We start from the raw sequence: 14,643 nt of genomic DNA on the forward strand, positions 1-14,643 counted from the left end.
TTTCTGTAACATATATGTATGCAATACATACTTTCCTTCGTGCAGTGACCTCCAGAAAATCCACAATGTGGTGTATCTGAGGGTCTCTGTCCACCAGTCCAGACTACGGCAATAGTCTCACGATAATCTGTCAGGTTAGTTATATTGGCCACAATCTGATGACTACCATGTTGAAAATGTGTCACATGATACTTTCTAATGGCTTTGTTATCAACAATTCTCTCTATGAAGCCAGAATAACCTGAAATAAAGATGAAAATACTATGGTACTCAGTATGGATGAGTAAAATATTTGACAATGAAGGTTGCCAATGGTCTATCTGCTTGTCTTGTCTGCATTTAATCTAAGAGAGAGACAATCAGGAGTTCTTCTATCTGAGGAATAGATTACCTACAATAGTTGTACAGTGAAACCTTTTTAAACTGAACCTCTACAGGACTTAAGATTTTTTTCAGTTTTGGCCGATGTGCAGTTTTATCAGGATCACAATGCATACAATTTGATAAGACTGTGCTTAAGAACATGTTTGGTTTATGCAGGATTCAGTTTAGCCAGGTTTCACTGTATTTGGCAAAACCATTGGAATTTTGGCTCTTCATTTGCTCTTCAATTTTTTATTGAACTTTTTTTTATTTTGATTCAAGTGTCACTGGTTGGTGTGTCTTTTGTAGAAGAAACATGTGACAGGCATACAACATTTTAAGCCTATTGCCCAATAATGCAGAAAATGATGCAAACAGATATAGAATACACAAAAATGGCTTAAATGATTAAACAATACAGAATTGAATGACACCCCTGCCTTAAGCCAGACCCTAAATCTCACATGTTTATGCCTTTCAATAAGATTGAAAGTTATATCTCAGTGGCGGATCCAGGGGTTGGAACCCCCCCCCCCCTTTTATTTATTTGGACTTTAAATGCATTTGAATTGGGACATGTAGTTGGAACATCCCCCCCCCCCATTTGTCCTGGGTTAGGAACACCCCCTCCCCCTTTTTTAAAATGGCTGGATCCGCCCCTGTACCTACTATGCTAGAAAGTTCAAACTCAAAATGCAGTACAACAAAAAGCATAATGTTCATACAAGTTATAGGTACCTGAATAGTTTTTACTAATGGTGACTGGATTGTGATGGCTAAACATATCAATGGCATCATATAGATACGCAGAAAAATCATCTATCTGTAAAATACAACAAAGAAAAGACATCAAGTCATTTAAAGTTTGCAAGAGGAAACAGGTATTATATGAAATTGAAAAAAAAAACAAAAAAAACAACACCTTATTGAATTAGTAGGACCACATAATTGTAATATTTGTTTAGCACTTAAAAAACTATTGTGACAGCACAACTTTTTTTCTAAAGGTTATCTTAAGACTATATCATGTTAAAACATTTGTTCCTTAAATTGTTAGGTATATCTAAAAACTATATATATAGATACCAGTAAATAAAAAAAAATATTATAAAACAGGTATAGCAAATAATTTAGTGGATTTCTAATTTTAGGTAATTTATTTTCTGTATTTTTTTTAGGGCGTTAATTTATTAAATAATAAGAATGTGTCCTTGGTACACGGATGCCCTGGTAGCACACTCATTTTCTATGTTTAGTGGACTGTGACTTTGGGGTTAAAACTTTAATTTTGCTATAAAATTAGAAAGATCATATCATATGGAACATGTGTACTTAATTTCAAGTTGATTGGACTTCAATTTTATCCAAAACTACCTTGGTCAAAAACTTGAAGCTGAAGCAAAACAGACAGACATACGAATCAACAGACAGAAAAATTGACGCACAGGCAAGAAAACATAATGCCCCTCCACTATCATAAATAATAAACATTAACAGGAATAATCTTTTACCTGGTTATTCAGAGGTACAGACAGATTTGCTGGTTTCAGGAAATTTTTACAGTCATTCTCAAACTTTGAATATGTTGTTGACACAGGGCCAACTTCTAACAACGAGCTAAATATATCATCCTGGGTGCTGGTATGGTTTAGTCCTGCTCCAAAGGTCAGATGGATAAATATGTACTGTCCACTACTGGTCAGTCCTTTATCAAAGGCCACTTTCATAAAATCATCTATGTACTTTTCAGGAAAGGATAGAACAAAAACTGAAAAATAATAATAAGAAACAGAATTATATTTTACATAACATAAATTTGCAGTGGTGTAGCTTGCATGTATGTTCAGACGCTCAAGCATCTACATCATTTTGACCAAAAAAAAATAAAATAAATAATTAATTATATGATTGCATATGTTCACAGCAGATACACACGGAGGTATCTCCCCCAAAGGGTGAGGATATGAGAATGGCGTCCAATCAATTCCGAAGCATTATGCATGGTTTTAGGATGGTTTAGTTTATGTAAACAAGATGGATACATTGCAGAAAAGTGCTTTCGACTTTTCGTAAAAGTCTACAATGTAGTGTGCAGTAGGCTGCGGCAGGCACAGAGGATGTTGATACGCAGACCTGCAGACTTGTTTGGTCTAAAATTAAGCCAAGCAAAGCGATGACATAGTAACCTTACTAATAAACCATCATATCCTGATATCGTTTCCTGTGACATAAAAGACGACGTGATAAAAACTCTACTAGTATTTACTGTAATGGAGTGTTATAATTCCTTGGCTTATAAATACCCCTTTCTATAAATGTTCAAATATCTAAGTTTATTTTCAATAAAATAACAGAGTTCCAATGTCCCTGCATTGCACATATTTTATCTATCCAAGATGCAATGGCAATAACTAAAAAAGCACTTTTTTCTTTACATTTTTTTTTAATATCTCAACATGCTCAAGAGAAAAAGCTTCATCTAGCAAACGGAATAGGACTTCTATTATTATTTATGTTTCCACAGGGCATATTTGGTTAAAAATATTTGATCAGGACTTATTTTCGTTAGTGTCAAAGTCATTGCTGATATAAGTTTCACAAAAATCTTGCAAGAATTGTACACACATTACAGCGTTAACAAGACAGGACAGATGCCCAATATTTGTATTTTCATGTCCCCTGTAATGCGTTAAGACAAGTAATCAAACAACCCATGGGTTAGATCAAAGTCAGGGAAAGTGGGTTCACTTTAGTTCCTATATTTCGAAGTTCCATATACACAAGTGCCGCTGTAATGGGTCCATTTTTGAGATGTCAAATATAAGATTCGTTGTGAAACTCTCATCAAATATTTCTGAATTAAATGATGGTAGTTTCGAGACAAAATAGAATTGTTTTTGAAATATATATCGGTGGGTATTTTGAAATTAAACAAAAATCTAGCCAGTGACTGATTCTAGTGAAGTACAAATGTATACAGGGAAAATCTTCTGAAAAATAATTTTCTGTATAGAATGGTCCCAAAAATGTTTCCCCTCACTCCGCTCACAACCGTTTTGCATCCAAATCAGTTTAACCCTGGCTACGCCACTGATTTGTCATACTTTAATCAAGTATTTTTCATCACATGCAGTTAATTTAAAGTTGCCATCATACCTTTGATAATTTCTGATTTAATCAATGCTTAATGTTTTAGTTTATTTTTATTTTTTATTTAAATTTTAATGTCATCATTATATATTGCTGTTATAACATGTAAATTGTCATGCCTTTGGCCCTCTTATTTTGCTTTAATAAAGTTAAAATATTAAAAGTGTAAAAGGGGCAGTGTAGTAGCCAGGGGGCAAGTTTTGGCCCCCACCTCCTTTCTCAGACAAAATTTTATTTTGTTTATTTAAAACTAATGGAAAATAAAAATGAAAGACGACAAATGACTAACTCTAGATCCTATACTGACTGCAAGACACCATTGAAGTATTATGTTCCCAGTGTTCCTCTAGTGAAGACCCGGAGCAGGGAATTTCTATACTATATTTTTTATAGTATAGAAAGTCCCTGCCCGGAGTGAAGAGAACTTTAGGCTTCCTGTACTGGAAATCAACTACTAGTATAAATAAATAAGATGTAGATCTATACGCATTTTTGTGTGTTGCTTGTCACTCACTGTCAGAAGTGACCACCAACTACTTTTAAGTCCTCTCCTATGCCACTGCATACATAATATTGTATTGATTTTATCAAATCAGCATACTTTAATATTCTAACACGAAACATACAAACCGGAAATATCTTTTATAAATGCAAAATCAGAACGGTGAAACAAATCCGGAATTTTATCCATGCCGGTGGGTGTGTCTTGGACACGGGGGGTCAACTTCCTATTATTGGGTATACGGGGATGTGCCAAAAGTATGGGTCATAATTTTGCGAGATTTTATACAAAAATGACCCTCCTTTTTAATGACATCCTATATTAAAATGCATTTACGTTTGATAACTATATATTGATTCGGGGTATGATCTACATATCATATATAAATATGCTATTGAGAATCATACATTATTAATGGTCAATTATTATATTAAATTAAATCAATTCATTTGAAAGTTCACCTTTCAAAACAAAGTGCTTTCAAATAAGTTCCCAAATGAACCCCGGTGAGTTAGTGCTTATATAAGCATGGCTCATATTTTAAATATTGTATATAAGTATAGTTCATTCTTTCTTAAATATTTATATAACTATAGGTACTGAATTTCAGTGAATGTTATATTAAAATGGGTACGTTTTTTGAGGCAAAAATGGCACACCCCTACCAAGAAAATATCGAAGTTACCCCCCCCCCCCCCCCCCCCCCCCGTGGTCTTGGAGTCTGAGAGTCAGACTATAAATTTATTATATGCATGTCTCTGGTTATACCTCTTATGTGGCTTTTTAAGTCGTAGATGGCACTCTCAATTTCTCCTCTTGTGAAACTTGAAATAACTTTTTCACGTCTAATGTTAATACTGGACCTTGGAAAGGTTGAATTCATCACTCTGGAGAAAGTTTGTCTAATCTCATCGGAGCTACTTATGATTCCTACAAAAAGTAAAAATCTATTTTAAAAATTGTTGGGCTGTATACAGAAAAATATGAAAAGAATAGTTGATGGATTAACACTGACTGCTGTTAAAAATATTATATAGACACCTATAAGGTTAACAGGCTTGAGTTCAACTGCGGAAAAGGGTACAACTTTCGCCGCTTATTACAAGATTTTAACAATTAATTAAACATTAAAAAAAATCCATTAACAGTCTGATATCTCAATGCTTATTGTTTTGTTTTTGTTTATAATTTTATGTTGATGAATTTTATGTTAAAAATTTCTTTTTAATTTATTCATAACTTTTTTTTAAGACTAAGCAAAGAGCTAGCCACATTGCATAGAACATAAAGACGGAGCTTGACATTTGTCTATTTTTGAGACTTCATGCATATTGTCACCTAAAATTCATTTGCTCATTTGTGTCACTGGCTTGCTATCACATTGGTGCCCCCTCTCACTTCTCCTATAGCTGATATACATTTATTAAAACAAAACTATTAAAGAACTTTCAAAAGAAATGTCTTCTACCAAAGAAATACACACAGATTTAATGCGTCAAGAAAGTTATATTATAATCTAACTATCCGTACTCCATAAACTTGGTAACTAATTTATTCTTCTCTGGTTACCCTTACGTCTTACTATCAGCGGATTCACAAAGATACTTGAAAAAGACAAGAAATGTTTGATTTTCATTATCAATATCAAAACAATTGTGACATACTGTATATTTACATTTTATCACCTAATCAATTTCATACTGATCAGTTTCAAAGTCATAGCCATGTTTGATTGACAGTGTTTAATTTTTAAATGACTGAAATTGATAAATGTTGGGGATAAGCAGTGTAGTTTTTTGGAAGACCTCCAACTTTTAAAATTTTGAACCTAAGGTTAGAAATAAAATTTAGAATAGTCCTATTTTTATCAAACACAAACTTTAAAATATATTATCAAATTTTAACATACTGAAAATGTAAAAAAAAAATACAACACCGAAACACGATATTCACTTATGATAATCACAGGTGTTTCAGAGGTCCATTCCAAGAGCTGATATCCCATTTTTCAATAATGTATATATTTAAAAATCCACGTTTTATGACTACATCAGTGAGTCTTATATTTCTGGAAGAATCCGTTTGCGCCACAGAAAATACGTCATTTATCGCTACAACTCATTTGCCTCAATGTTATATTTACGCCTCTACTTTTAAAAATATTGACAGTCTTAAGCGCCAAAATTAAAGTATACAATTGCGCCAATTATTTAAAAAAAAAAGTTGAAGACATCCGTTTGCGCCAAAATATATGTCCTTTGCTCCACAACTTTTTCTTCAAAGCGACGTTTGCGCCACCTGTTTTAAAATTACATAGTATCATTTGCGCCAAAAATAAAACGAACGATTGCATCATTTGAAAGAAAATGGCTTCACTCCTACTTTTGCCGGGCTTGGGAGCGGTAGTTTACACGGAAAATGTTTTATTATCTAGCTATTATTATTAGCTAAGCCCATACCTCAAAGTCAGCTGTAAAGGCCCCAACTGATAGTGTAAAACAATACCAAGTTTTCTTTTCTCTCTGTACATGAGCATTTCAAGATATTCTCCTCTTGAAATAGCCCCGCACATTGATACTTTAAAGCCAAAAATAAGAAATATACTGATTAATCAGTAACATGTTGTACTATGCAGAATATGTGTAAAGGTAAATTGGCGCAAATGAGTTCCGAATATTGGCGCAATTGATATACATTTGAAGAAAACAAATTGGCGCAAATAATACCTTTGAATAACAGTAATTGACGCAAAAGGACTGCTGCCCCAAAAATAGTCTTAATATTTATGCGGTACCGGTATGGCCTTTGCTCGTTGTTGAAGACAATACAGTGACCTATTGTTGTTTTAAATATCTGTGTCATTTGGTCTCTCATTGGCATGCAATCATATCACATCTTTTTTATATTAAATGCATGGTATTTTTTATTAGTTGTTATTGGCTTTAAACTATAGATGTCGGATGAGACCAGCAGCTGACATTGGTTTTTGCTATAGTATTTGCTTACATAGTTCTTACAAGATTTATTTTGGAAAATCTTTTTTTTTTCCTTAGTTGAATTAAAACCCCACCGATGACTGGTTACCTACCTGTATAAAACGAACCCACTGGCGGAACTAACGTACAGATAAGACTGGTAGGGCGATTAAAAACAAGGAGTTTCAGTATAGATTTTAATAGTCACTCTCAAAAAACGGATGGTGTCGGATCAAAAGATTGATTCCACGGGTTAAAGACTTATTTTAAAGTAAACTATATTAAGAAATATAATGATATAACAAAGAATTAAGATTATGTGACAATAAAATTGAGAAACTTTACAAAACCAACAACTAGCAATTTTAAAGAGTAACAATAAACTATGATTGAATGACATGATTAGTGTCATTGTAATTATACATCTCCTTGGCAAGGACAGATAATAAAAAAAGGAATATTGAAAATATTGTCAATAAATGATAAAATCATTAGATTTATTTCCCCGAGGGTATCACAAGCCCAGCAGTCAGCACTTTTTGTGCTGACATGAATAGTCATTGATATGGTTATATTTATAAATTTGGAGTAGGGGCTTTAATGGCCTAAAATGGCCCCATATTTACAAGATAATAAAAATTCTAACAGAGCAGATTTTTCTCCATAAATTATTAGAATATGAGTAAAGGATTTAAAAAAAATGTTTTTACTTAACTAAAAAAGGTTCAATGACGTCACAATGGTAGGTGTAAATGACGTCATTATTGGGAAAATAAGCAAAAATACCGAAAATTTTATGGTTTTTCTAAATTTTGACCACCGCACCATGCTTGCACCAATTAGAAATTTTAACATTTTTACAAGTTCATACATATCAAACTTCGCATAAAAAATCTTTTTGGTGCAAGGTTGGTGCGATAGTTTATTTTATATTTTTTATAGCCAAGCGGAGCAATAAAAAGCTAAAATTTGCCGTCCAAATTGGACCAGTTCATCTGACAAAGTTTAGTTTATACATTCTTATGCCTATAGAAACTTATTTTTTTTGTTTATGAATGTAAAGTGTATTCCTAATTATATATTTTCTTAAGTATATCTAGTTAAGTTTCTTTAAAAAAATCCGACAGCAATGACCTTCATGTGTAAGGCAGTCAATAACAACGTTAACTTTGAGGACATTTTTTTATATTATGAAATTTTAGATAGACCTTCAACATAACAAAATCTGTACATTTCTGATGTTTTTGCTAATTATAAATTCAAATTTGTTGTTTGAATGGGGCAATCTTCTCTCTCTGGTATTAGGGTCAGATCCATGATTTATGTAACGAAAAAAAGGGAGGGGGTGTATTTTACTTAAATTTCCATAATTGGCGAGAAACACGAGATTTATTTCGAAAATGATCCTACCTATATTCCAATTGGATGTGTCTTTGTGGGGAATGTGCATAGAGATCTTAAAAATTTGATGGTAAAAAATGGAAACAGCATAAGGTAGACTATCCATATATCCGTATAAACATGTAGAAATATATAATTATATAAGTACGCCCGAGCCTGTGACAACTCTACAACAGATTTATCCATTGCATCACCAGCAGTGATGGTGATACATGGCTATGTACATTATGTATTTACAACTCGTCTAAACATCAACCCAACAATGTAAGATCTGTAAATTTGCAAATGTATATATAAAATATATATGGATTGATTGATTGATTGTTGGTTGCTTAACGTCCAGTGGCAAATATTTCATGCATATTCAGTACGAGAACAAGTTCACAATAAATGCAATAGGTAGGTTGATACAATAGAGGTCACCTGGGATGAAGGTCGGAGAAATTTGGACTGCCACCGGAAAAAGAGGGCATATTGGATAGGGACAGAAATTTTGCCTTGCAACAGGCCACCTACGGACCCTCAGAGAGTTGTTGCAAGGGTTCTAAACGCGCAAAGAGCGTGGCCCTCTCTTTACACGAGGCATCGAATTTAACGTCCCCCTTCTGACCGGACGTGACTGTGAACTTGAAACATCCCGCACAGCCAAGCGGACGCCCCACTTCGGCAAGTGTGTTACTGCCGGTTGGGAGAAGACCAAGTGACCATATTTCTATACCCCAGTCACCCTTGGGGATTATATATATGAATAATTGACCTTTCCATGCATAGAAACAAGAGCCTGAAGTCTGTAAGCATACTACATGTCTGTTGCCTTTTTAAAGGTTATGTTTTGAATAGTTTTATAATCATGCGTAAAAATGAAGTGTACATTTTAAAATGTGACCCGGCTTTGTTGTTAAGCCCCATTTGTGGGCATTATGTTTTCTGGTCTATGCGTCTGTTCGTCCGTGCGTATGTCAGTCTGTTCGTCCGTGCGTATGTCAGTCTGTTCGTCCGTGCGTATGTCAGTCTGTTCATCCGATTGTCCTTGTGTCTCGCTTCAGGTTTAAGTGTTTGGTCAAGGTAGTTGAATCTGACATCAGACTCAGACTTTTTTTGAAGTAAATTTTAATGTGTGTATTGTGTGTTTGATTTTTTTCTACTTTGCCTAGAGGTAAACGGAGAGGGGGTTTGAGATAGCAAAAATAACATGTTTAAATCTGCCGATTTTTTGGGCCTGTCCTAACCTAGGATTTCCTGGCCATTGTTAGTCTTGCAATTTGGGCATCCATGTACTAAAGACACATTCTTGTTTTCAATAATTTTGACGAATATATAATGAATATTGTCATGATGATCAAAGACCAAGTCATACGACACTAAGATTAGTAAAGGCGAAAAGTAAACTAGCCACATTGACAAAAACTACAAAAAAACAAATGATATATATATATATATATATATATATATATATATATATATATATATATATATATATATATATATATATAATGAATATAGAAAAAATCTAAGAATACAGATTTATTTGATATAGTAGCATGTTCTAGTTTTGTAATTATATAGAATGATACGGTTATAAGTCTGGACAACTGAAAAAGATAATAGAAATAAGATGAATTTCGAAAAGTCAACCTTAACGATCCTTTACATAAGTCTAGAAGGGGGGGGGGAATTACTTCAATACTTAATTGATAGGGGCTGCAGCTGTTTTGTCACCTTACCCAGTTTTACATTTTAAAAATATATACCTTTTCCTAAATTGCGTAGGAAAAAAAGTTATATCATATATATCTGATAGTTTTCTTAACTTTTCACTTATTCAAGCTTAAAAAGGTGTAAATAGAAGTGCCCCCCTTCAACCCCAATCCCTTCCGGAAACATAACTACTGCCATGGAAATACACTGACTTTGGAATGTGTCTGTATCTATTTATTTAAGATAATCAATATTAAGATTTCTTAGCGCTAAATGTGTCTTGCCTTTATATCATTCTTCTTGTCGCTGATAAGTGAGACCCAACCCAGCATCAGATGCACAATCTGTATATATCAGCAATACCCGGCGTTTTGTTTTGTTTGTTCCTGTTTCAATATTGCTTTCCCCCTTAATATTTACCCTGGAGTTCGTTTCTTTTTACAATTTACATCTTAAATTGCCTTTCTGTTTCAATATATTTAAAATTAAATCTTGTAAATAGAAAACAAATCGCGGTTGTCATGGGCACAGATATGTTGCTAGGGAGAAACAACAGTGAATTTGGCAAAAATGTGCAATTAATTATGTTATATTTTAAAAATAGTGTACAAGTGTAAAGTTCACTACATGCCAAACAGGTTCAATTTCAAATAAAGATATATTAAAGCTGTATAATAATCATATTTGATGAATTTAACCCCGCCATTTTAGTGGTTGCTAGGCAACAGAATAAACGAACTAGACCCAAAATTCGATTATTTTCAGAAGGTCTATGGTATAGACTTACAACATGACAAATTAAATGAAATTTGGGGGTGGGGCCAAAAATGGCCCTTATAGCCCCTAGTCCTTTACTGTTTATAAATTTTGAATCTTTTGAAATACTAAGGCTTTTCTAACTCAGGCATAGATTTACCTTAGCTGTATTTGGCACAACTTTTAGGAATTTTGGTTCTCAATGCTCTTCAACTTCGTACTTTATTTGGCCTTTTTAACTTTTTGGATTCGAGCGTCACTGATGAGTCTTTTGTAGACGAAACGCGCGTATGGCGTTTACTAAATTTAGTCCTGGTATATGTGATGAGTTTATTTACGGATTAAAGTAATAATTCAACTGAATTGCTTAGATTATATATAGACTCCTTCACTAAGTTGTTGTTTTTTTTACACGTTTTAGAAACAGAAAGTAAATGGAAATTTTAGAAAGTTTTAACGACCAACAACTTCCGAATTTGAACTCTAAACTTATCTGTCAGAAAATATTAAGCACAAATTATGGACAATATCCTTCTTTATAAGTATCGTTAACATCGCCGTTCATTTTTTAGTCCATTGGCGCTGCGCGCCCTACGTTAATGTAATGACGATTCCTTTAAGAATAGAAGACAACAATTAAATAAGCCAATATTAAATAACATTATAAAAAAATGCGCTTTGTCGGTGAAAACACAATGAATTTCTACGCCAGAACCAACGCCCGTTCAAATACATTTGACCATGATTGTCTGTAATTAAGGAAGTAAATTAATGATTTATAATCTGTTTAGAACAATTTAAGGATGTACTAAGGTGAAATTTTAAGTGACAAGCACTGTAGTCAATCCTAAAGTGTTTTCTTTGATTTCTAAGTTGTTTTGCTTATTTTATTAACTGACCTATATTGTTCCACCGATGGTACTTTAGAACAGTGACCAGTACTTTGGTTAGGTCCTGATAAGTACCAAAAGTACTGATTAACGATGTCTTGGATGTTGTATGAAGAGCTTCATCTGTTGGGGTCCATGTTAAAAATGGGATGTTCCACAGAGTAGCCATTTTTTCCACAAAAGTGATCGCTAAAATACAAAAAAAAAATATATATGACGAAAATATATCAACTATGTAATCTGATCGGAGTTTTAAAGTTTGTTATAAAATAAACTATGCTTAAGAAATGCAAAATTATTACCGCATCCAAAATATCGTCTCTTTCCAGTGGCAATTCATTTTTTTACATTTTTACATTTCTTTCTCATTTAACTCACTTTTAGTTAATTCGATCCCTGTTTATCTTATTGTTCAATTGTAATCGTCCTGATTATGTTTGAAATATTTGTCACTGTAATTGAAAATAACAACCGATTAACCAATTATTTTGTCAAAAAGTTGGTCAATCATTAACTGAATTTAGCTACCATAACTGTTAAAACAAAATGTATTATAGAGACAAGTGTTCCAACTAGTACTGTGCACTTGGATTTTTTTTCTCTCTCAGTTAAATGGTGTAAAAGTTGTTTGGGCTTTCGACATCAAAATATGTACAAGATCATAACATATATTTTGTCTCATCATCCGTTGTGAATGATCGCAATTGGATTTATTTGTAAAAAATGAATTACATTACATGGTTCCTTATGAAACCGATATTTGCATTGCATAATTATAAACATTAGAAAAATGTAATATATCAAAGCCCCAATGATTACTACAGTTGTTTACTTGCATAAGCCTGTCTCCTCCACCTTAGAATATTGCCACTCCCCATCCCCAACACCCCCACAAACGATATTCCTGTAATATGCAGGGACGGATCCAGTCATTTTTAAAAAGGGGTTACCAACCCAGGATAAGGGGGATTTCAACTATATGATATATATGATATATGTCTCATCAAAATGCATTGTTCTAAAAAAAAAAAGGGGGGGGTTCAACCCTCGGACCCTGCCCCCCCCCCCTGAATTCACTACTAATATGTACTTACCGTCTTGACATACGGGTCCCACAATAATGTCCACATGACTTGTATTGAGATTGATGAACTGATTCAGTGCCTCGGCATCATTACATCGACTGTCTCGCCATTCATAGCTCGCACTGGTTTGAGATACAGCTAACAAGAAAGCTTTTCCTGAAGTTTTAAAGCTTGGAAGACTGATATTTGTCGAATTTTTGGGAATAAGAAATCCTATTTTAAATCCACGTGTAATGGATATGAGACACAAAACATAATATAAGTTTTTAAGCGATAAGTTCATTGCTAATATCCACTAAAATGTGAAATCAGTGCCACAATGATTTTTTCGTGATGGTTCTAAATAAAGGCATAAACCTTTATAAATCAGCGGTATTTCCCTCTAGCAAAATATTTTCACAAGTATTCACAAGATAACCGAGACTTTTGTTTCAATTGCAATATTTGTAAAAACGTCTGCTACGGTAACTTCAATTGCAAACAACTTGTTTTAAATGGTTAACATAAGATAATCTAACTTCTCTCTACTTCTCTATTACATTCCATTGACACTATAAAGGATAAACCAAATCGCAAAAATTCCAGAGCCAGTCAATTTAAAATAAATTTGTGTATTCCACGGGCAAAGTAGATAATCTTTTATATCTCTTTTTATTTACACTGATTCCACGTCAAGTCATGTTGGCTTTTACATCATAACCTGGAATCCATGCTGAGCAGGATACCAGTAATGTCAATCTGAACGCACTACATCTCATCTCGCGTGTTAAATTTAATCTATGATTACCAAAATTGGCTACGTATAAGGATACTTAACGATAAACAATGCCCAATTGTTTACTCAAATCAACAAAGGTATTGCATGTTTTCCTTTAATATTTGATAACATTTTTGTCTTGACAAAAGTCAGTCGTGGTTCTATTATCAGTTCTCTTGTCACTTCTCGTGTTTTAATAAGTTTGGTGTACCTGTAGTCCTATCTCGTTGACCAGTTTTATATAAATATGGAACATTCCAATGACCACAACAACAGTATTGTTAAATATTTATCGCAACACTTTTAAAAGCCTCTGTCCTCATTTTAAAAATACAAAAATTAACAACGACACTTTTGTATATTAATAAACAAGTACTAAGTATTCGTTTCTTTGGTGTAGATTTAGCTGAACTTCGATCCCATCGCAGTATTTCAGCGATGTGCAAAAATATCTTTTTAAGAATAAAAATGCTATTACTTAGCAACGTAGATAAAACACATCATCGATTTTGTTCTTAATCCAACAATTATCATCCATTTTAAATACGTATACATGTAGATATATTATTATACTAAATAAGAAATAGCGAATCTTGTTATTCTATCTTTCACTTTCTCGTTCGAAGAAGTAGGACATTTAAATAAAATAAATGTGCAATAATTAAATTATTATAATGTCAATGATACTGTCAACTTATCGAACTTCTGTGTAACATTTTTATTTATTATTGATTAAACTATTTAACTTTTAAATGAATTATCATGGTCAAAAAGGTTAGAATAGATCTCGTTGTTTATATGGATTCGTACTTAAGGCTCTAGAAGTTAAAATATCGAAATTAAAGATTTTTATTACAACGGGTAGTGATATTTCCAGTCTGGATACTCATTCTTAATATTCAACTGTTACCATTTATTATCATAGTTTCAATGAATATTTAACTTGACACAATTTCCAATAGTAAACTTGTAAAACATAGATCTCATATAATGCGGATGTTTGGAAACTTTCTCCTGTATCTTTTTTAAAACAAAAATAATCAAAATTGATAATTCTAAAAGTTTC

At 33.0% G+C, this 14,643-nt stretch overlaps 1 protein-coding gene across 5 annotated transcripts in view; it reads right to left on the minus strand.

Annotated features, from left to right (window-relative positions):
- Positions 1-14,102, minus strand: part of LOC143076601 (atrial natriuretic peptide receptor 1-like) — a 29,412-nt gene extending 15,310 nt beyond the window's left edge. Inside the window, exons 1-6 of one of the 5 annotated variants that reach the window (XM_076252419.1) lie at positions 12,830-14,102; positions 11,745-11,924; positions 4,784-4,945; positions 1,875-2,131; positions 1,102-1,186; positions 32-241 (exon numbers count right to left, since the gene is read on the minus strand). In XM_076252419.1, coding sequence (XP_076108534.1) covers positions 32-241; positions 1,102-1,186; positions 1,875-2,131; positions 4,784-4,945; positions 11,745-11,924; positions 12,830-13,103 — 1,168 coding nt within the window. In that variant the 5' untranslated portion in view covers positions 13,104-14,102. The other 4 variants (XM_076252421.1, XM_076252422.1, XM_076252420.1 and 1 more) reach the window with 4 other exon arrangements.
- Between the last annotated feature and the right edge of the window lie 541 nt (positions 14,103-14,643).

The sequence above is a fragment of the Mytilus galloprovincialis genome, chromosome 5 (assembly GCF_965363235.1).
Source record: "Mytilus galloprovincialis chromosome 5, xbMytGall1.hap1.1, whole genome shotgun sequence".
Lineage (NCBI taxonomy): Eukaryota > Metazoa > Mollusca > Bivalvia > Mytilida > Mytilidae > Mytilus > Mytilus galloprovincialis.